At 42.0% G+C, this 23,641-nt stretch overlaps 1 protein-coding gene and 1 long non-coding RNA gene across 2 annotated transcripts; one reads left to right on the forward strand and one right to left on the reverse strand.

Moving 5' to 3' along the window:
• Positions 1–19: 19 nt before the first annotated feature.
• Positions 20–19,031, forward strand: GLOD4 (glyoxalase domain containing 4). The gene is made up of 9 exons (XM_058705412.1): positions 20–171; positions 2,050–2,099; positions 2,903–3,023; positions 7,192–7,336; positions 9,955–10,091; positions 10,860–10,946; positions 11,223–11,336; positions 11,426–11,512; positions 18,757–19,031. The coding sequence occupies exons 1-9, from the start codon at positions 61–63 to the stop codon at positions 18,820–18,822; spliced, it is 918 nt and encodes a 305-aa protein (XP_058561395.1). The 5' UTR covers positions 20–60; the 3' UTR covers positions 18,823–19,031.
• On the reverse strand, positions 15,491–21,987 carry LOC131498301 (uncharacterized). Its single transcript, XR_009255371.1, has 2 exons — positions 21,076–21,987; positions 15,491–15,845 (listed from the first exon to the last, which is right to left on the reverse strand). It is a non-coding gene; the product is annotated as an uncharacterized LOC131498301 (long non-coding RNA).
• Positions 21,988–23,641: the final 1,654 nt, after the last annotated feature.

The raw sequence follows: 23,641 nt of genomic DNA on the forward strand, positions 1-23,641 counted from the left end.
GCTGCCAGTGACGTCACCGACCCGTCTGCGCAGCTGCCGGCGGGCAGCACTGTACGCCTGATGGGAGTGGCGCCGGTGGGTATGGCTTCTCGTCGAGCTTTGCACTTCGTATTCAAAGTGGGAAACCGCTTCCAGACGACGCATTTCTTTCGCGATGTCCTTGGAATGAAGGTGCGGACAGGGCCCGGAGGGGCTGGCACACGATGGTGGGGACAAATGGGTGTCCGACCTTAGCCCTGGACTCTTTTTAGCCTTGTCGAGTTTTCAGCTTCGGGAAGTGTTGCATGTCACTGGTTGGGTTAGATGACTTTGAAAGGGGCCTTTATTAGTCCTCGACTGTGTGCCCACACACGTTTCTTTCCTAGTTCATTTGCAGGTATTGAGCCTCAGCCCTCCTGGGGCTTCCAGCCTGGGGGAAAGACAGTAAACAAAAAGTAATATAATACTTTTCCAGTAAACAACTCAGCCTCTTCCGGTTTGGAGCCTTAAGGTTTAGATTGCCTATTTAGAGCTTTGCTTCTCTCAGGGCTGCTTTGAATAGTCCCTTTTGTGTATTCAAAAGCGCCTGCCCTAAGTCAGAACCCATTCTTTCCAACACCCGGAAGCGCCCTCTCCAGCCCTGAGCAGCTGCCATCTACAGGGATCACCTGGGTGGCAAATGTTGGTGGAAGCTATTGGGGAGTGTAAGCAAGGGCTTTAGAGGTGCAAGAGTGCAATTTAATGCAGAGACAGTGCAGAAGTCGTGGAGTGCAAGGGCGTTACCTGAATCCATCAGTCATTTAAAATACATCCTCCGTGTTTCATGGTCGTGTGTTGAACTTTGGTGACAAAAATGAAAATGACCCTAGTATCTGTCTTCAACTAAAGCTCCTGGCCTAGGTTGGGGGTGGAGTTGAGAATTGGATTTGTACGTAGTACATTGTACATAGTACAGTAATGGAATCAAAACTTGATAAGTGATGGAAAACCACAAAACTCTCCCTTAACATGTTTCCTCATTGATTAAAGGTTGTTATGAAAATTAAATACTGTTATATGTGTAGTATTTGATACATCGTATGTGCTATATAAGTGTTTGCTTCCACTATTACAAAAATACGACAGAAGAGATTTAACTTTGGGCTGGGTCATCAGGAAATAATTCATGGAGACCTTGTGTTTGAGTTGATCTCTAAAGATAGCTAAGATTTCCATAAACCAAGATTAGAGGGAGGAGTATACTAGAAAAGGTGAAGAGCCAATGCAAAGATAAGTTATGTTTGGGAAACACCGCTAGTTTTCTGTGTCTTTAGTTTAGATTACTTAGATGAGGTTGAGATGGGATATCAGGACACTTCTGATAGTATCTTGAATACTAAGAAATTTGGATTTTATGGCACAGTAATTCGGGATCTGTCTTACATTTTAGAATAGGGTAATGATGTGATCAGAGCTGTGTGCATTAGGCACATAATTTTGTGGTGGTATTAAGGAAAAAGATCAATGAAGATGATTTTTAATAGTCTAGGAGAGAACTGATGGGAACTTGAACTGGAGCAGTAGCAGCGGGAATCAAAAAGGAGAGTAGAAACTAAGACATTGAGAGCCTACTGTGTGTGGGGTTCTGTGTCAAATGGTCTAATAAATTATTTTCACAACACATTGGGAGACTCAGACCCTAAGCAACATTCTCACAGTTACACAACTATTGAGTGACGTCCAGAATTCCAAATCAGAATTCTCTAATGCTGAAGGCCAAACTTCGGTTTTTGGGGGATGTTGTTGTTGTTGTTGTTGTTGTTGTTGTTTTAACTACACAGCACTGCTTCCCAGTGTAAGTAGATTTCACAGCTTTGGTTGTCTCACCCTTGGTGTCAAACTGTTCTTCCTTACCTCTCCTACTTCTAGTCTGGGCAAGATACAAAGCTCATTATCTTTGTCTTACAAGTAAAGCTTATATGTTATTATATATAAGTTATAAGTGTTTGTGTTTTAACATTTTAAGTTGTGCTAAATATGCTGTATACAGTACTGGTAGCACTTGACAATTTATTGTAATTTCCTTACTAGATTCTGCGGCATGAGGAATTTGAAGAGGGCTGCAAAGCTGCCTGTAATGGGTATGACACCTTGTTTCTAATGTTATTCATTTATGTTTTATTTATTTATATATTTTATTTTTTTATTTTTGAGAGAGACAGAGTGCAAGCAGGCGAGGGGCAGAGAGAGAGGGACACACAGAATCCAAAGCTGACTCCAGGCTCTGAGCTGTCAGCACAGAGCCCGATGCAGGGCTCGAACTCACAAACCGTGAGATCATGACTTGAGCCGAAGTCTGACACTTAACTGACTGAGCCACGCAGGTGCCCGACCCCTTGTTTCTTAAAATCTCATTTAGGCTCTAAATACTCCTGGAGAAGAGAAGACAGTTTCTCAAAGTGAGTATAAGGCAGTGGAATAAATTCAGGAGAAAATAAATTAAGGTGGCAACTTCAAGAACACAAGTAAGTGTGTGTTCTAAATGAAGCAACGCTTTATCAAGGGTCTCTTAAGCTTAGTAGCCATAGCAAGCTGGAAAATTCCAAGCCTCACGAGAATTGCATGTTTGTTGATGGATATGTATGAAAATAAAGGTCAGGTTGGAGAAGCGTCTTTATAGGAGTCTGTCCTCTACTTTAAAGAAAGGTAAACAAATCTTTCCCTCGAATCAAGTGCCAGACAGATGGTCTTTGGAGCCTCTGTGGTGGGACCCACACATACTGTCCATTGCTGCTTTTAGCACCAGCTGACAGGTCATCTCATCTTTATGGGTACTTAGAGGACCAGAGGTGACTGCCCACTGCTCTGTCCCAAGAAGTCCTTAGGGGAGGCCTGAGGTAGATTTTGTCTGTGTCACTGGGTTCACTTACTTTCATTTTTCTAGGCCTTATGATGGGAGATGGAGTAAGACAATGGTGGGATTTGGACCTGAGGATGATCATTTTGTCGCAGAACTGACTTACAATTATGGCATCGGACACTACAAGCTTGGCAATGACTTCATGGTAAATGTCATTTCATTCTAGTAGATTTTTGGCTGTGCCTTTTATTGAGATCCCTGATACGATGTTAGGTATGATGACTGCTGAATTGACGGCCTTTGGGTGCAGGTTAGCGATTAGTTTTATGGGGTTTTGTTTTGTTTTGTTTTTTTGAGAGTGAGTGTGCAAACAGGGGAGGGGCAGGGAGTGGGGAGAAAGAATCCCAAGAATCCCTAACAGCACAGAGCCTGATGTGGGGCTTGATCCCACAAAAGGTGAGACCGTGACCTGAGCCAAACAAAATCAAGAGTTGGTTGAGCATCCAATTCTTGATTTCAGCTCAGGTCATGATCCCGGGGTTATGGGTTCAAGCCCTGCACTGGGCTCTGTGCTGACAGCTCAGAGCCTGGAGCCTGCTTCAGATTCTGCATCTCCCTCTCTTTACTCCTCCCCCATGTGTTCTCTCTCTCTCTCTCTCTCTCTCTCTCAAAAAAAAAAAAAACATTAAAAAAAAAAAATTAAGCGGCACCTGCGTGGCTCAGTCGGTTGAGTGTCCGACTTTGGCTCATGTCATGATCTCGCCATTTGTGAGTTCGAGCCCTGCGTCGGGTTCTGTGCTGACAGCTTGGAGCCTGCAGCCTGCTTCGGATTCTGTGTCTCCCTGTCTGTCTCTGCCCCTCCCCTGCTCATGCTCTGTCTCTCTCTCGTTCAAAAAATAAATAAACATTAAAAACAAAAAACCTAAAAAAAAAAAAAAAAAAGTTAAGACTCAGAAACAGCTTTGACTGAAAGCTTGACTGAACCTTGAGAGGTAGAAGGGCCAGCGTCATGGGTCTGGTCAGGCCCTGATCACCAACCAGAGAATTATCTCTCTTGGGAACTGTTAAGATTGGGCTGCACTATTACAGCCAGTGCTAGTCAGAGAAAAACATGAGAAGCTTTAAGGAGAAAGAGAAGAAGGCATTGCATGCGCTACATTCTTTCATGCAAGAATTCAAGTTACCGTGCATCTAATAGTTATAGTATCTTCCTCTTACTGAGCAGTTACTCATGGTAGATATAATGTCTCTGGGCCCAAATACACAGCAAAACAGGAGGCACTAGTTTTTACTCTCTGCTAAGCAAACCTGCCTCATGCTAGATGTTTATTTTGGTCATTTGCTCTTGCTACTCCTGTTAACTCCTGTTAAAATAATAGTGATATCAAGGTGGAATTTTTAGGAGGATCAAATTAGCTATAAAAGTGGTTTGTAAATGAAAAGGACTGTTCAGATGTAACATACTAGTATCTTTGTTTTTCTCTTTCTCACTCTGTATGTCTGTCACTAATTTATTCATTTAATGGATATTCACTGTGACTTACTGTATGCCATGTACCTGGTTAGGTCCTGGGGGTACAGTAGAAGGAAGCATGTTCCCTGGCCTAAGGAGCTTCCTGTCTTGTGGGGAAACAAGTAAAGAGACAAAAGAATGCAGTGTGATAAGTGCCAGGATTGGGATGAGGACAGGCAGATGTGGGAACACCTGGGAAGAACTCCCAGCTTATTCCCAGAGAGGTGAGAGTGCAGGGAAATCTCTCCAGAAGTGACAGCCGAGCCGGTGAGTGGGGTCGGGGTGGGAGAGTGAGACTTGTGTCTCGGCATGCGCGCAGGCCTGGAGGTGAGAGGCAGCATGGCAGTCAGGGGACAGTGAGTAGCACAGTTTGTGTCGAGTGAGGTGCGTGAAGACGAAGGGGCAGATGTGAGGCTGGAGAAGTAAGCTGGGACCGCATCACGTGAGGGTGTTCAGACTACATTCTAAAAATAGAGTGAAGCCATTTTTTTTTTTTTTTAATTTTTTTTTTTTTTTCAACGTTTTTTATTTATTTTTGGGACAGAGAGAGACAGAGCATGAACGGGGGAGGGGCAGAGAGAGAGGGAGACACAGAATCGGAAACAGGCTCCAGGCTCTGAGCCATCAGCCCAGAGCCTGACGCGGGGCTCGAACTCACGGACCGCGAGATCGTGACCTGGCTGAAGTCGGACGCTTAACCGACTGCGCCACCCAGGCGCCCCTAGAGTGAAGCCATTTTTAAGCGGGGGATGACACAGTGTGGTGTGCAAGAATCCGCCTGGCTGCAGCACGGAGATCAGGTTGGAAGGGAGCCAAGCTGGAAGTGAGGCAACTGGCTCAAAGGGTGGTATGGGAGGCGACTGGCCGCTCCTTACCTAACCTGGTAGTTGTGGGAGATGGAGAGAAGTGGGTGGACTTGAGAGCTGTTTAGGAGGTAGAGTTAAGAGGATTTGGTGATTGAGTGTATGTGAAAATTTCTTTGTGTTTCTCCTTTTCTTCACTCTCCCAAATTTAAATCAGGGAGAGAAGAAAGAGCAAAACCATTTGGCACCATGAACATTGCACCGGCTCCAGTCAGATGTTGATTGATGGAGCCGCAGGGGCCAGAGAGCATGTAGGTGGAGGAGAGCAGCTCGGCTGTTCCGCCCTGGGTCTTCCTGAGAGACTCCGGCAGGAAAGTATCCCTGAGGAAAGGGACCTTCTGTGCTCCTCAGTTTGTGGAACAAAAAGAAAAACAGGTTACATAGACCTCCCATTTCTGTAAAGAATCCCTGTACATGAAAAAGAGGAGGATGGGGAGCCTGGGTGGCTCAGTCGGTTGGGCGCCTGACTTCGGCTCAGGTCATGATCTCGCGGGTCATAGGTTCGGGCCCCGGGTCAGGCTCTGTGCCAAGAGCACGGGGCCTGGAGCCTGCTTCGGATTCTGTGTCTCCCTCTCTCTCTGCCCCTCCCCCGCTCACAGTCAGTCTCTCTCTCTCTCTCTCTCTCTCTCTCTCTCTCTCAAAAATAAATAACCATTGCAAAATTAAAAAAAAAAAATAAGAGGATCAACAACTTAATTTTTTGAAAAAAGGACAAAAACTGAATAGACAGCCACAGAAAGTAAATGAGAAATGTCTCTTAAACATTGAAAAAAAAATGTTCAACTGCCAAGCTGCCATTTGTCACCAATTGGCAAAACTCAAAAAGTGTGATAACGCACCGTGTTAGAAAGGGTGTTAAAAAAGTGCCACTCTCACACGTTACCAGTAAGGGTGTACATGGCTACAACCTCACTTTGTCACTATCAAAATAATTAATGCATCTATCCATCCTTTGGCCTTGCAGTTTCACACTTAGGAACTTAGTTTACATGTATGTTAACAAATACGTTTAATGAACTATGTACTAAACTACACATTGTGGTGTTTATTCATGCCACAAATATGTATTGAGTGCCTTCTATGTGCCAGGCACGGTTCTAGGAACTTTGGATAACCAGTGAATTAAACAGGCAAAAATTTATGCCTGGCAGGGGAATAAAGTCATAGCAGAATAAGGGGTGGTGGGGATTATGGGACAAGTGACTGGTTTTAGTTTTAACAAAGGTTTCAAGGGTAGGGATCAATGAGCATAACTGACTGAGTCATCCAGGCGCCCCAAGAGAAGCTGTTATGATAATCCAAGTTAGAAGTGCAGCTGGTCTGGGGTGCCTGGGTGGCTCAGTTGGTTGAGCCTCCGACTTCGGCTTAGGTCACGATCTCACGGTTTGTGAGTTCGAGGCCCGCCTCGGGCTCTGTGCTGACAGCTCAGAGCCTGGAGCCTGCTTTGAATTCTGTGTCTCCCTCTCTTTCTGCCCCTCCCCCACTCACACTCTCTCTCTCACAAATAAATAAACATTTTTTTAAAAATTAAAAAAAAAAGTACAGCTGGTCTTATCAGAAGACAGTGTACATTTTTAGGTACTTTGATTAAATTTAAATGATACCTTGATAATTGGCTTAAATTATTTTGTTTAGAAAGCAAAAATAAAAAACATCTTAAATAGGTAGCTGGCAAACTAAAGTAAGATCAAGATTTCTCTGACTAGATCTTTAAAATTAGAAGAGATTATCTTTGTTAAATAAAAATTTTAAACAAAAAACAAAAATGAAAGATTATCTTTGGTGTTAAATGGGTCAAACTTCTCTAGCCTTTGAATTTCTGTCCTACAATTCACAACATTTGGAATCTTTGGAGGAGAAATATGTCCTAGGCGAAAATTTTGAATGCCAATTAAATCTTCGGTGGCATCATGTAAAGGCAGCGGGGTTTTGCCTCATTATCTTGTTCTAGAAAAGATCCATGGTTATACAGTTGATGGTACTGTTGTTTGTCATAGGGTATCACACTCGCTTCTAACCAGGCCGTCAGCAATGCCAGAAGGCTGGAGTGGCCACTCAGCGAAGTTATGGAAGGTGTTTTTGAAACTGAAGCCCCAGGAGGATATAAGTTCTATTTGCAGAATCGAAGTCCACCTCAGTCAGGTAATTATAGCGGGACTAGTAAAAGCCCTCTGTCTAACGACATCTTTGATGAAAGGAGAGAGGAGCCAGATTTCTTTCTCCCGTGAAGTCTTTCTGTGTTGCCATGACATGTCTTTCCCAAGCCAGCGTTTTGTTCTTTGAGAAATCATATTTTCATATTAGAACTTCAGTGCATAATTCTAGGGAATCTACACTGGTTTGGGCTCTATTCTACTGGTAATCTCTACTAGGATATTTTCAGCTGTATCAAAATCGATCTCAGACTAGCTGGCACATGAAGAAAACGTTCTAGCTCACGGAACGGGTATCCTATAGGTAGGAACAGCTCAGTGTTAGTGGACTCAGCAGCTCAGCAATGGCATCAAGAATCCAGCTCTTCTCTCCATTCTCTTGCCCACGGGGGTCTACCTGTCCTAGAGCCGCTTCCCTCGCAGGGAGAGAGAGTGCACACGTGCAGAAGGGAGAGGCAGAGAGACGGGCCGAGGCAGTGAAAACTGAAGACAAATGTACTGAATTTACCATAGTCAGAACAGCTCTTCAGGGGTCACTTTACAATATAACAATTTCCAATAATGTTAAATGTTTTAATATAACTTTTATTCTTTTTGGAAAAAATAGATTTTTTTTTCCTACACAGATAAGCAAAGAAGAAAGACGAAAACAGTACCCACATAGCCAGAGATAATCACTGTTAACATTTTAGAGTGTATCTTTCCAATCATTTATCAAAAGGAATGTATATCTATGTATATGTGTGTGTACATATATGTATATATGTATGTGTGTGTGTATATATATGTACACATGTATGTATATATGTATGTATATATACGTATGTACACATGTGTGTGTGTGTGTATGTATGTATGTATATCTTATGTTCCATTATAGCGATTCCTATGTATTACATCCAGGAATCAAACAGGTGCCTATTGTTGGATGTTTATGTTGTCCTTAGTGTTTCATTGTTACAAGCAGCAGTGTAAAGAATGTCTTTGTGCAGAAAGCCCTTCATATATCTACAATTACTTCTTTAATTGGTGATAATAGGATAGCTCTTTCAAAAGCAGTTTACCTTTTTTTAGGCTTTGGGTACATTCTGTCAAATTGCTGCCCAGAAATGAACTAATTTACACTCTGCCAGTACTATATGATTATGATTCTTCCCACTGCCCTATCACAGCTAACACTGTGAACTTTTAAAATTATTTGCCAGTGAGATGGCAAAATGTTGTGTTTTAATTCCAAATTCTTTGATTATTTGTGAGGTTGAATGTTTTTTCATGTGTTCATTGACCATTCCAAGTCCTTCTTTTGTGGGTTACCGCTTTGTGCTTTTTACCTATTTTTTTAGGATGTTCGTCTTTTTCCTACTAATGTTTAAAGGTGATTTAAATATTAAGGACTGGGGCGCCTGAGTGGCTCAGTCAGTCGAGCCTCTGAGTCTTGATTTCAGCTCAGGTCATGATCTGACAGTTCATGGGTTTGAGCCCTGAGTCAGGCTCTGTGCTGACAGTGTGGAACCTGCTTGGGATCCTCTCTTTCTGCCCCTTCCTTGCTCGTTCTCTCTCTCTCTCTCTCTCTCTCTCTCTCTCTCTCTCTCTCCCCCCCCCTTTCTCTCAAGAATAAATAAATAAACTAAAAGAGGAAAAAAGTATTCAGGACTTTTTGTCATATATGTTGCAAAAATGTTTCTCACTTTGTCATTTACTCTTTGATTATCATTTTTTTTTTCTTTTCTTGGAGGGGGGTGGTTGTTGTCTAGGAATTTTCCATTTCATGTGATTAACCTAATACATTTTTTCTTTCCTGGTTTTTCTACCTTTGGTGTCAGGTTTAAAAAAAAATCTTTCTACACCCCAAAATTGTAGCAATAATAATAATTGTTTTTAGTATTTTCATGATTTCTTTTTTTTTTTTTACATTTATTCATTTTTGAGAGACAGCACAAGCAGGGAAGGGGCAGAGAGAGAGGGAGACACAGAATCCGAAGCAGGCTCCACGCTCTGAGCTGTCAGCACAGAGCCCAACGGGGCTCGAACTCACAAACCGTGAGATCATGACCTGAGCCAAAGGCGGATGCTTAACCCACTGAGCCACCCAGGCACCCCATGATTTCATTCTTTAAACTAAATCCTTGGGGCGCCTGGGTGGCGCAGTCGGTTAAGCGTCCGACTTCAGCCAGGTCACGATCTCGCGGTCAGTGAGTTCGAGCCCCGCGTCAGGCTCTGGGCTGATGGCTCGGAGCCTGGAGCCTGTTTCCGATTCTGTGTCTCCCTCTCTCTCTGCCCCTCCCCTGTTCATGCTCTGTCTCTCTCTGTCCCAAAAATAAATAAAAAACGTTGAAAAAAAAAAATTAAAAAAAAAAAAAATAATAAACTAAATCCTTTAACTCATTAGGAATGTATTTTGCCATTTCGTTTAAAGGTGTAGTTTTTCTAACCAAATGACAAGCCAGCTTTCTTCATGCCATTTTTTGAATAATGTGCACTTTCATACTGACTTATCATCCCTTTCTTATCGTAAACTGAACTGATATATACACGAGCCTGATTTAGTCTTCCTGTTCTATCCCACTGTGCTGACCTATCCATTCCTACTGTTTTATTACTCTCCAGATCCTATATTAAAAGTAACTCTAGCAGTGTCTGATCTTCAGAAATCCTTGAACTACTGGTCTAATCTACTGGGAATGAAAATTTATGAAAAAGATGAAGAGAAGCAAAGGGCTTTGCTGGGCTATGCTGATAACCAGGTGAGTGATCTTGGAGAGAAGTAATCTGTTACTTTGAGTTTGGCTTACAAATGAGGATCACATGAAGGTTATTCTCAGAGTCTTTTCACAGTGACTCAATATTTACATAGGTAAGCAGAAAGAAGAAAATAAAAATTGCTGATAACCATCACCCATATATTACCTTTGTTTATTTTTAGGGCTATAACCTTTCAGAAGTGGAATTGCGGAGTCAGAAGTGATCATTGATTTTCATCTTTTTTTTCCCCCTTAAATAACCTAGCATTTGAGCATGATTTAGTCCGTGCACTCTGACTCAGTAGGTCTACTCCCAGGAATTTATTTTACAGACCTACTCACCATACACGTGCACAAAGGAATGTGTACAAAGTTATCTGTTGCAGCACTGTTTGTAATAGCAGAAGATAAGAAATAACCTCAGTGTTCTGTGCATTAGAGGAGTAGTTCAGTAATTTACGGTTCATCCATAGAATGGATTACTGTGCAGCTGTCAGAAAGAATGGGGTGAATCCTTACGTGCTGACATAGTAACATTGGGTAGAAACAAGGGACAGAATAATGTGTAAATTATGCCACCGTTTGTGTGGGAAAAAAAAGAAGATCTGTGCATGCCATGTGTCTTCCAGGAAACTGTTGACTAGTTGCCACTGGGGAGAGTAGAAAGGAGCGTTAGTTTTAACTTTATTCCTTTAGTACTGTTTGAATTTTTTTTTTTTAACCATACATATAACGTGTTCCAAAAAATAAACCTTTCTTATTTCTTTTCAGTGTAAGCTCGAACTACAGGGTATCAAAGGTACAGTTGATCATGCAGCAGCTTTTGGAAGAATTGCCTTTTCTTGCCCCCAGAAAGAGGTAATGTTTGGTCCTAGATCTTTGGTTTAAGCTCTGTGACTAGCTGGTTGAACCTGCTAAGAATGTCACCCCCTCCCCCCCCTTCTTTCGGTTCATTCTGATTGTGGCTTTGGTATCAAGTTCAACAGTTGTCTCAAGAGCAGCTGAGATAATAAAATCAAACACATGGTGCCCGAGTTCTCTCTGGTTGATCTCATCCTCCCCCAGGGCTGCTGAGGACCACAGTGTGAGTGGTACATGACCCCTTGCTCACTTTGCCTCTTTGTCTTCCTCAAGTTATCAGACTTAGAAGACTTAATGAAAAGGGAGAACCAGAAGATTCTGACTCCCCTGGTGAGTCTGGATACCCCAGGGAAAGCAACAGTGCAAGTGGTCATTCTGGCTGACCCTGTAAGTATTACTCAGGGAAGGGATGGGCTGCACCAGGGGTGTCTGCAAGGTGTCTTTCCGCCAAATTTCTTTTCTCTTTATTGCGATAGGATGGACATGAAATTTGCTTTGTGGGGGATGAAGCATTTCGAGAACTTTCTGAGATGGATCCAGAAGGAAGCAAATTGTTGGATGATGTGAGTCTCATTTCTGACTTTATATGCCCACAGGCCCACCGGGGATGGTCTTAAGTGTGTCGGGGAAGGGCCAAAACAACAGGCTCCACAGCTGTGTCCTTTTGCTGTTGGGGTGACTTTTGAGCCAGGACTATGTGTTTTCATTGCCACCCATATGACTCTTGTTTTGTTTGAAGATTTTATTTTTAAGTAATCTCTACACCCAACATGGGGCTCAAACCCACAACCTTTGAAATCAAGAGTCTCATGCTGTACCGATTGAGCCAGCCAGGCACCCCTAAAATATTTTATGTTTTTAAAGTAATCTACACCCAACGTAGGGCTTGAACCCACAGCCCCAAGATCAAGAGTCGCACGCTCTACCAACTGAGACAGCCAGCAACCCCCCCCCCCCCCCACCCCCCGCCCCACTCATGACCCTTAACTGGGTGCAGCATTTGTCCCTTCGCATGTGCCCAGGCTGCCTGGGCAACCACTGCTGCTCTGCTGTATGCATCATGACTCCGCTTGGTAAAGGAAATGCCCGGATGCACCCCCTCACTTTTTAGCTCTTTTGGTCCCCTCATCTCCAATCTACACTGCCACTCCTGTCCTTTCCAGTGAATGGTTCTCCTCCACACACAAACAAGCTTTCAAGTCTCCCATCTTTTAAAAATCTTTTACCCCCAAACCCCTTCTCCATATTTCTTTTAAAAAATCTGTCCACATACCGTTTCTACTTCTTACCCCTTTCATGCTTCAGCCTGTTGTGCGCTGGCTCTGTGACTCTGTGAAACGCTCATGTAGATGTCACCCATGACCTCCGTCTCGCTTAGTCCCACAGCTACTTTTCTATCTTCCTCAAACTCAGTCTTCCGCAGCATCCAAAGCAGTTGTTGTACTCCATCTCCTGGCACACACCTGGTGTGTAATAGGAACTCTGCGAGTGCTCTGTTGATGATTAAAGGAATGAATCATCTGTCCTGGTTCTGTCACTTAATATCTGTGTGACTGACCTTAAGTGATTTGCTTAAATTCTCTGAACTTCAGTGTTGTTTTCCTTTAAGAAATCTCTGTGTCCAATGTGGGGCTCGAACCCACAACCCCCAAGATCAAGAGTTGCATGCTCAGGTGCCCCTAAACTTCAGTTTTCTTACCTAAAAATTTGAGAAAATCATATTAGCCACCTCCTAGGATTGTCGTGTGGCTTCTAGAACGTGGCAAACTGCTGACGTAATAACAGACATTCAGTTAATGTTAGCGAAAGCAAGAGACAGAAAATGTAGCATTTATAAATTTTATCATGAAGGAAAGGAGAATGTCAGGCAACCTCTCAGGTGGCACATTCGTTAGACTCTTTTCCTTCTTACTTTTTCATATCACTGACCAACTTCGTCCTCTTTCGAGCTCACTTCTGCTTTGGTCTTACAGATCTTGCCATCTTCATATTTGACAGCTTCGCAGACACAGGCATGGCTTTTTGTCTCATTCCAAAATGATTTATGTGTGGTCCCACTTTGGCTCTTTTATTCTCATGTACCATTCTTCTTCTCTGAGTCCTCTCGTTACCTCTGCGCTGAGCTGCAACCATCATTCTCCGACCCTCTTTTTTTTTTTTTTTTTTTTTTTTTTTAATTTATTTATTTTGAGAGGCAGCGAGAGCAGGGGAGGGACAGAGAGAGGATAGAGAGTCCTAATCAGGCCCCGCACTGTCAGCGCAGAGCCCAATATGGGGCTGAACCCATGAACCATGAGATCATGACCTGAGCTGAAAACAAGAGTTGAACACTTAACTGACTGAGCCACCCAGGTACCCCCATTCTCTGACTTCTAATTTCTAGTCCCTACTCCTCCCTAAGCTCCAAACAAGTATTTTTTGTTGTTGTTAGGTAAAATATACATGAGATTTTTTTTTTTTTTTTAAGAGAGCTTGAGCAGGATAGAGGGGCAGAGGGAGAGAGAGAATCTGGGCTACCCACGAGCCCCTGCCTAGAATTTAAATAAACAGAAATTTAGTGTTCAATTTGATAAGTTTTGACAGCTAACTCTTCTCATACAACTGCTGATCAAAATATAGAGCACTTTCATCATTGTAGAAAGTTCTCTCGTGCCCATTTCCAGCTAGTTCCCACCAACTACTACAGTAGCCAAGTACTGTACTGATTTCTGTCACATTATTTGTGTTTGTCCTTGGACTTAAAAATGGAAACATTCAGTAGATATTCTTTTGTGCCTGGATTCTGTCACCCAACATAACATTTTTGAGATTCCTCCATGTAATTGTACATATCAGAGTTCTTTTTTTTTTATGTTTATTTATTTCTTAGAGAGAGAAAGAACATGAACAGGGAGGGACAGAAAGAGAGAGAGAGAGAGAGAGAATGAATCCAAAGCAGCCCAATTCGGGGCTCAAACTCACAAACCGTGATGAGATCATGATGTGAGCCAAAGTCGGACGCTTAACTGACTGAGCCACCCAGGTGCCCATGTTCTTTTTTTAATTGCTGAACGGTATTCAGTTTTATGAATATGATGATTTGCTTACCCATTCTTCCAATGGTGGATATTTGAGTTGTTTCCAGAGTTTTATCTATTTATAAGGAAGACTACTATGAACATTCTTTTTTTTTTTTTTTAAGTTTCTTTATTTTGAGAGAGAGACAGAGAGCACGAGTTGGGGAGGGGCAGAGAGAGAGGGAGAGAGGAGGAGAATCCCAAGCTGGCTCCTTGACATTAGCACAGAGGCTAACACGGTGCTTGATCCCACAAACTGTGAAATCATGACCTGAGCTGAAGTCAAGAGCCAGATACTCAACCAGCTGAGCCATCCAGGCGCCCCTACTGTGAACACTCTTGTGTGAATCTTATAGACATGAATCATTTTTCTTGGGTGAATACCTAAGAGTGGAACTGTTTTTACTTTGTAAGAAACTGCCACCGCTGTACAAAGCGGTTGAACCATTTTACGCTCCTACCAGCCATGTACGTATCTGAGAGTTCCGACTTTTCCACATCCTCATCAGCATTTGCGCTCTTCTGGGTTTTTGTTTTAGCTCTCCTAGAACATGTACAGAGGTTTCTCAGTGTGGCTTAATGTGCATTTCCCTGATAATTGTTGATGTTGAGCACCTTTGCGTTTGCTTATTGCCTATTTGCATATCTTCCTTCATGAATTTTATGTTCAGATCTTTCATCCATTTCTTTCCTTAGTAGATTTTATTTTTAATACTTGATGATTAAAAATTCCAGAAACACATAGGAGAATACAGCAAATCCCTATGTGATTGTCACCATTCAACTCTGCCATAATCTTTCATCATTCCCTCCACCCCACTTTTTTTTCCCCCCCTCGGGAATTTTAAGGCAAATCTTAGATGCTGTATTTCAGTCCTAAATACTTAAGTATTTTATACATTTTAAGATAACTTAAAAGAAGTAAAAATTTAAAAAAATAAAAATCAAGAAATTCTTATATACCATATTGATATTACACCCAAAAAAATCAATGCTATATCCTTAATGTCAGTTGAGACCCAGTTTTTGTTAAAATTTCCCTGAGCATCCAATGCAGGGCTCCATCCCACAACCCTGGGATCATGACTGAGCCAAAATCAAGAGTCAGATGCTCAACCGACTGAGCCACCCAGGCACCCCTCCCTATGTATTTTTTAATTAGCTTTAATATAATTGGACTATATCAATACAGAACAATGTATATGATCCACTGAGTTTCATGACAAACAGATTAGAAGACACACCTCTGATCTCTTTTACATCTTAGCTATTCTAGTCTATAATCTCTAAATATGAATGTATTTCCATACTGTGTGTCTGTTCACATGACTTTATTCTCCTGGAATGGCCCTTCTGTCATTTGAGTTTTTGCTTATTTTTCAAGGCCTGCTTAAATCTGTTTTTTTAAAAAAATCTCATTGATTTATTGGAGTTCTGGGAGCAAGTCATTTGTTAAATCTCTACAAATGCAAGTACTATTCCCAGTCTATGGCTTGCTGATTTATTTTAACACAGTCTTATAAGAACAGAAAAAATTTTAGTCTCCAACTATTTGTTATCTTTCCACATTTTTTCTTGTGGTTGATTGCGAGTTTCATAGTGTTGTGGTCTGAAAATATGCACGGTATGATCTCAGTCTTTTTGTACTTGTTGAGGGCTGATTTGTGTCCCAGTATGTGATCTTTTCTGGTGAATGTTCCATGTGCACTTGAGAAGAATGTGTATTCCACTGCTTTAGGATGAAATGTTCTAAATGTATCCATTAAGTCCATTCGGTCCAGTGTGTCATTCAAAGCCATTGTTTCCTTGTTGATTTTCTGTTTAGATGATCTGTCCATTGCTGTAAGTGGGGAAGAGCAGAAAAAATTTTAAGTCCAGTTTTATCAGCTTTTTTTTATGTTTAGTGCTGTCTCTGTCCAGACTAGTGTTAACAGCCAGCGAAACCTCTTCACCCAGATATCCATGGGCATTTCAAAAAGTAGAACAATTTAGGGGCACCTGGCTGACTCACTTGGAAGAGCATGCAACTCTTTGATCTCAGAGTTGTGAGTTCAAGCCCCACATTGGGTGTAGAGATTACTAAAAAATAAATAAAACTTTTTTTTTTTCTTTTTTCTTTTTTTTAAGCAGAGCAATTTAGGGGCTCCTGGGTGGCTCAGTTGGTTAAGTGTCTGACTTCAGCTTAGGTCATGATCTCACAGTTCATGAGTTCAAGCCCCGTATCAGGCTCTGTGCTGACCTCTCAGCCCTTGGAGGCTGCTTTGGATTCTGTGTCTCCCTGTCTCTTTGCCACTGCCCTTATCATGCTCTGTCTCTCTCTCTCAAAAAATAAACATGAAAAAATGTTTAAAAAAGGTAGAGCAACTTAACATTTTTATCTATTAGAAGGAAGACTGTTATGAACATCCTTGTATAAGTCTTGTAGACATGTTTCATTTCTCTTGGGTAAATACCTAGCAGTGGAACTGCTTTTACTTTCACATTTAATAGGCTTTTTATCTTAGAATTGTTTTGGAATTAAAAAGCAATTTTTGAACATTGTTTCTCCTCACCCCTAAGTTCTGTTAGCTATTTAGTCACGAAGAGGTGTGAGTTCCACTCTGAAATCTCTCGTCTATCCACTTCCCTTTGGAAAGGGCCCTCATCATCACCTATAATAGTGCAAAAGCCTCCTCTCACCTTCCAGCCATCCCTGCTGCCAACACCAGCTTTCTAACACATAAATCCAGTAATTTCAAAAACCGTTTAGTCTTCTCATAGCTCCTGCTGCCTCCAGGATACATTCCAAACTCTGACAGAGCATGGAGCGTGTCTGGCCCTTCCCTGCTATCTGATCCGTGCTGCCCCTCTCCCACCCTTCCTCCTGTTCTAGTCCCATTGAGTCGTGCATATTCACCAAGGTGTATCTTCTTGCCTCCACCCGAAGGTTTGTTTCCTTCCTTCTTAGTCTGCTCATCCTTCGGAACTCAGAAGCTTTCTTGGATCCTCCACACCAGCGTTTGTTGTTTCCCTCATTTTTTATGGCTCCTAAGTGACAGGAACTCCTGCACCTTTGTCGGTTTTCTCTTATTTTGCATACCTTGATTTTCAAAAACCTTTTTATGTTCATCAAAAGAAAGTCACATAACACTAAGATTTTATATAAGTCGGTGCGACGGTGTCTAGTCCCATCTCTGAATCCCACCGCCCAAGACAGCCACTTTCACCTTCACGGTTTCTAAATAAAAAATACGTATACTTCTGTTTCTTCATTTTCGGTGGCAGACACCATCTTTGCACTTCCTGCTGAGGTATATGAGTCTTTTTATACCATTTCTCCAACCACTTAGTTGTTTTCTTTTGGTCTGATATCACCTTGTTCGTGCTTCTCTTATAGCAAATGCCCTACGAGACACACACATGCATGCTCCCTCATGCAAAATCGTTGTCTCCATCTGAGCCCTCAGCTATTCTGTGTGCTCCTCAAAGCCTCAGACTGGGTCTCTGCCACCACACCCGAACCTAGCATAATACCTGGCTCATAATGAAAACTGACATTTTTAAAGGTATTTCTGTGCTTGATTTTTGACTGAATAAATTAATGTATATCCTTACCAAATACCCTTTTAGCATATGCATGTTTGTATTACAGGAAGTTGGGGTTTTTTTAATGTTTTTATCTTTTTGAGAGAGAGAGAGAGACAGAGAGCGAGCAGAGGAGAGGCAGAGAGAGAGAGAGAGAGAGAGAGAGAGAGAGAGAGAATTCGAAGCAGGCTCCAGGCTCTGAGCTGTCAGCACAGAGCCCAGTGTGGGGCTCAAACTCACGAACTGTGAGACGATAACCTGAGCCGAAGTTGGACGCTTAACAGATTGAGCACCCAGGTGCCCCTGGACAGGAAGTTTTAAAAGACTTAGGTTCTAAGCCTAGATCACTCTATAAGCCCTTCTCCATGGTCTCAGCCTCATAGAATAATAAAATAAAAACACTCTAGTGGAACCAAAACATATTCACAAGGCTTCCTTTTTAATTAAGAGGCCCCAAACTAACCAAACAGTACCAGCGTCAGTAGAATGGTATCAGAGGAGTCATTGTAAAAGCAAATCATTCCAGGCTTAATGGCTAAAACATGAAAATAGCTTTTCATATCTGGTCTCGTAACACCGAGTCTCATTAGCACTGAAAGTTCTTGAGAGCCTACCCAGACGCGAAGAGTGACAAGCCTTCTGTTCTACCAAGGACCCCGCAGACTAGGGGTCTTGCTCCTTGCTCTCTGATCAGTCACCTGTCCAGCCACACCCCCTGGCTGCACGCTTTACCCTTCGCTCTGCCATGTGAGAATCTGCAAACAGTTGCTCGAAACTCATCAGCATCCAGTGAAATTAAACGTAATACTCTAGGGTCGCCTGGGTGGCTTGGTCGGTTAAGCGTCCGACTTCAGCTCAGGTCATGATCTCACAGTCCGTGAGTTTGAGCCCCGCGTTGGCCTCTGTGCTGACAGCTCGGAGCCTGGAGCCTGCTTCACATTCTGTGTCTCCCTCTCTCTCTGCCCCTCCCCCACTCATGCTCTGTCTCTCTCTGTCTCAAAAATAAATAAATGTTAAAAAAAATTAAAAAAAAAACAAAACAACATAATACTCTATACCGAATGAATGCATTCAGTATATTGTAATTGTTAATGACTGTGGGCAATGCACTTGCAATAAGAGGTACCAAGTGGACTGTATGTTTTGTTTTATAGACTTAAATATATATTCCAATTCTCTTTCTGTAGGCAATGGCGGCAGATAAAAGTGATGAGTGGTTTGCTAAACAAAATAAACCAAAGGCTTCGGGTTAACAGAAGACATCTCATGGAACAAGCATTTGTGATTCCTGTCTAGCACCTGCAAGGCCTGATGTGTCTGTCCATGCCTGATAAACGCTCTCACAACTTGGTTGTTTCCTGTACAGGCAAGGAGGCTGGGGTGGTGAAGATCTGTGTGTTTTAATCTTTGAAAGCTCCAAGACACATTTAGAAATAAAATCTTACTATTGTCAGTCCCATTAGAGGAGAACTCTTGCTGTAAGCTGCGCTGTCACTGGAATGGCACATTCTATGTGTAACTCTAGTGGATTAGAATTATTTTCAGCCTGGGCAACTATGTGGGACATGACCTTTGGTTGGAGATGGAGGGAATTTTGATAAGCTTATGGCAGGAATACTTCCAATGCCATGAGAGTATGCTCTTCTAATGCCTTCCTCTGGCAGGCCTTGACAGTGAAACATTTTAAAGACATTTTGTTCATTGAATCAAAAGATTTGACTAACACCCACACATTCCTTGCTTTAAAATTTTGAGTATCCAGAGAAAACAGATGGAAGGATCTAATGTGTTGTGCTGCTACATGCCTGGCTTCAGGCCACTTTCTTTATATAATTTTTCTAAATCCTCACAAGAATTTCAATTTCTCAAATATGGATTAGATTTCTTAACTATGGATTAGATTATTTCTTCAGCCTGAAAAATTTTATTTTAACATTTTCTTATAGTTTTCTGTTTGGTTCTGCAGAACAAATTTTAATGATTGGAAACAGAATTATATTGGCCATATTTATTTTAAATGGTTTTTGAAAGTATACTCCTGAAATCAAGTTTTTATACCAGCCATAAGATTCATTATTTGAAATGGTTGTGGCCAGGTTCTAATTATAGAGAAGAAACTGAGGAGATTGAAAAGGGCTGGCTCAGAGGTTCCCAGTTCCAGAATAATATGTATGAAATTACCTCAGTTATTCTCCCTTGCTGGCAGGAAATTTCAGGGTTTCAGTTCATCTTATAGGGTGGTCTTACCTTCACTGGCAGAAAACAGTCCTGTTCCAGCTCCACAGCACTTTTCTTTTCTTTCTTTTTTTTTTTTTTTTTACGTTTTATTTTATTTTTGAAACAGAGAGAGACACAGCATGAACGGGGGAGGGGCAGAGAGAGAGGGAGACACAGAATCGGAAGCAGGCTCCAGGCTCTGAGCCGTCAGCCCAGAGCCTGACTCGGGGCTCGAACTCACAGACCGTGAGATCGTGACCTGAGCCGAAGTCGGACGCTTAACCGACTGCGCCACCCAGGCGCCCCACCACAGCACTTTTCATTCAACTTAAATTCCCTGTCTTAGGGAAGCAATCACGAGGTTCAAAGCAAACCAAGTTTAGATGTTCCTTCCCTAAACAATTGGTTCACCTATTTTCACGTACATGGGGAAATTATTGTGTAAATTTTGAACAACCAAACTTCTCTGTGTCTCTTTAGACTAAGATATGTTAATTCTCAGATTTCCCTTTAGCTTAGTGAGTAATTTTTGATGTTTATCTCTGGTAATACTGTTCTTATACAAAGAAACTATGCTTTTCCCAGTGTATTAGGCTGCTGACATAGGCCGTCTCAGTTTGTTATTGTAAATTAAGTGGTTTGTGTAAGTACTGAATGACTAAACACATACTGGATTTCTTTTTATTCACTTCAATTTTAGTATACCAGAATTTTCCTCTCTTAAATTACAGCTATGCATGAGAAAAGTTAATGCTGTTTATTCACCTTGGACATTTTGACTTTATGAAATAAGCCCCCTTTTTATCTCAAGCCAGTCATTTTTCTTTAGCTGCAATCTTTAGTATTGTGTTCATCCTAAAACCATTTAGTGTACAACTTTGGCCTTTTATCAAGGAATCCAAAAGTTTGCCTCTGCCCAGTGTAGCTAGTGATTTTAAACCCCAGGTATGATTGCTTTCCCACCTCTGGTATGCTCCACAAGAAAACGAAGTTATAAGAAAGATGGCTTTGGGAGCACTGGGGTGGCTCAGTCGGTTGAGCGTCCAACTATTGGTTTTGGCTCAGGTCATGATCTCGCAGTTCGTGGGTTCAAGCCTTGTGTCTGGCTCTGTGGTGGCAGTGCAGAGCCTGCTTGGCATTCTCTCTCTCCCTCTATCTCTGCCCCTCCCCTGCTTGTGCCATCTCTCTCAAAGTAAATAAAACCTAAAATTTTTTTCTTAGAAAGAAAGAAAGAAAGAAAGAAAGAAAGAAAGAAAGAAAGAAAGAAAGAGATAAATAGATGGTTTTACCCAAGCTGGTGTTTTAAGACAGATGAAGCTGGAAAGTTCTTGAGCTTCTTCAGGGTTGTGTTTTCAGAGCATTTTGTTTTTTGGCCTTGAGGGGTTGTGGACTTCTAGCATATTAAAAAAAAATTTAATGTTTATTTTTGAGAGAGAGAGAGAGAAGAGCAGAGAGGGAGACACAGAATCCGAAGCAGGCTTCAGGCTGTGAGCTGTCAACACAGAGCCTGACGAGGAGCTCGAACCCACGAGCTGTGAGATCGTGACCTGAGCCTAAGTAGAATGGATGCTCAACCAGGTGCCCCTAGCATATTAAGTTTAAATTCAAGTTTCCCTTGGGTTAAATCCAAAGAGATTTAGAATGGCTATGTTGCAAGAGTTCCCCTAGCTTAGGCCAGAGAGTTAGTATGAAGTCCATATTTGTTTGACATCTTGGTGGAATTAGCAAAGCTGTGGATATTCACTGCTCTTTTATGTGACTTTCTGCCCATCTCACCTGTCACATGTTGCCATTGTGGCTTAGCAGAGTTTTTAGGAGGGGCTCCAATTTGTGCACTGAAATTTATGGTGAGAGTTAATGGGAACTTGCAGTTTGGTCTAAGATTTACTACCTTTCCTTTGGGAAGTTCATAGGAAATTTACTCCGGCCTTAATGATCAACAAAGAAATACTTTTTGCCTCAGGCCTCTATAAGATAATAGAGTCAATGATTCAAAAATCAAAACAATATAAAAAGGTATACTTTGAAAAGTCTTGCTCCTACCTGTCCCCATCAATTCCATTCTCCCTGCCTCCTGCTTATTAAGCATACAAATATACTTATGTTCTCCCATTCCTCCAAAAATTTTAGCACACTGTGTACATACTTTTTTTTTCTTTTTGTTTTGAGAAAGTACATGCGTGCGTGCACCAACAGGGGAGGGGCAGGAGAGAGATTCTCTCTTTTTTTTTTTAATTTTATTTTAGGGAGAGAGAGAGTGCAGGCAAGTGGGGAGAGGGGCAGAGGGTGGGGGAGAAAAGAGAGAGAGAGAGAGAGAGAGAGAGAGAGAGAGAGAGAGAGAGAGAGAGGATCTTAAGCAGGCTCCTAGCTCAGTGCAGAACCTGACACAGGGATGATCCCACAACACTACAGTCATGGCCTGAGCCAAATTCAAGAGTTGGACATTTAACTGACTGAGCCACCCAGATGCCCCACTTTATTATTTTTTTTAATAATGCATCTTATGGTTTTTTTCTACAGTCCTAGCTATGGTGTATTTTTACTTTATCAGGTTTTATATAATGATTTACAGAATGGTATGGCTATACCTACAACTCCTGAGTTTATACCATATTTTGGAGCAAGATACTCTTTTTTTTTTTTTTTTTTAAGTTTGTTTAGTTTTGAGAGAGAGAGAGAGAGAGAGAGCGGGGGAGGTTCAGAGAGAGAGGGAGAGAGAGAGAATCCCAAGCAGGCTCTGCACTGTTAGCCCAGAGCCCGATGTGGGGTTCAAACTCACATGTGAGATCATGACCTGAGCTGAAATCAAGAGTTGGAAGCTTAACCCACTGAGCCACCCAGATGCCCCTCCATTATTATTTTTAAGTAATTCACATTTAATGTGAATTCAGGGTCCTAAAAGCATCAAAATGTGCTTATAATATCCTCCAAAGAAGAGAGGACAGCACAACTATTGTACAACTATAAACTATTTGCCCAGTTTATAGTTACAATAGTTCTTTAGTCACAGACACCACTAGTGTCCTGGGGACACTATATTCTCAAGTAATATATGTACTTAGTCTATAGCCACTTCCTGTAAATACACGAACAGAAGATCCTAAAGATCTTTGGTTTCCTTTGTCCTCCGAAGTCTTTATGGTTGTTGCTTCTATTGTTTAAGGGTCCTTCATGAACTGGAGCTGACCTGATGTTATGATCTGTGAAAATAGTTTTTGAGGAAAAGTATTGGGAAGTTCCATGCCACAGCAGAGCTTTTTCTCTGAAATGTCTTTAGTAGTACCATTTAGCACTCCATATCCCAGTGCACTTTTTGTCCATCGATGCCTCCGTGATAATCAACACTAAGGAGTGGAAGCTGAGCTCAGGCACTTTGGCCTTTACATGGGTCAAGGGGTGGGTTGTCTTTCTGAAACAAATTCGGGGGCGCCTGGGTGGCTTAGTCAGTTGAGTGTCCAACTTTGGTTCAGGTCATGGTCTCACGGTTCTTGAATTTGAGCCCCGCGTCAGGCTGTCAACCCAGAGCCCGCTTGGGATCCTCTGTCCCCCACCCTCTGCCCCTCCCCTGCTTGTGCTTGCACTCGCTCACTACCAAAAATAAACAAACATAAACAAATAAATAAACTCATTTACATGTACACATCTTGTCCTACCGACATGCAAGCAGAAAGCAGGGTTAACTACAGACTATTCCCAAGGAAATTTTGGTTGCATTCAGAGGCTGGGATTTTGAAACCATCTACTTTGGTGTTTCTCATCTGCTATGTTGTCATGCATCAATTACGTCACTAAATGTTTGACTTCCCTCAAATAATTAACTTCATCAGGCCTATGTTCCAGTGGGGCTTTGGGAAG

This window comes from Neofelis nebulosa, chromosome 16, assembly GCF_028018385.1.
Source record: "Neofelis nebulosa isolate mNeoNeb1 chromosome 16, mNeoNeb1.pri, whole genome shotgun sequence".
Lineage (NCBI taxonomy): Eukaryota > Metazoa > Chordata > Mammalia > Carnivora > Felidae > Neofelis > Neofelis nebulosa.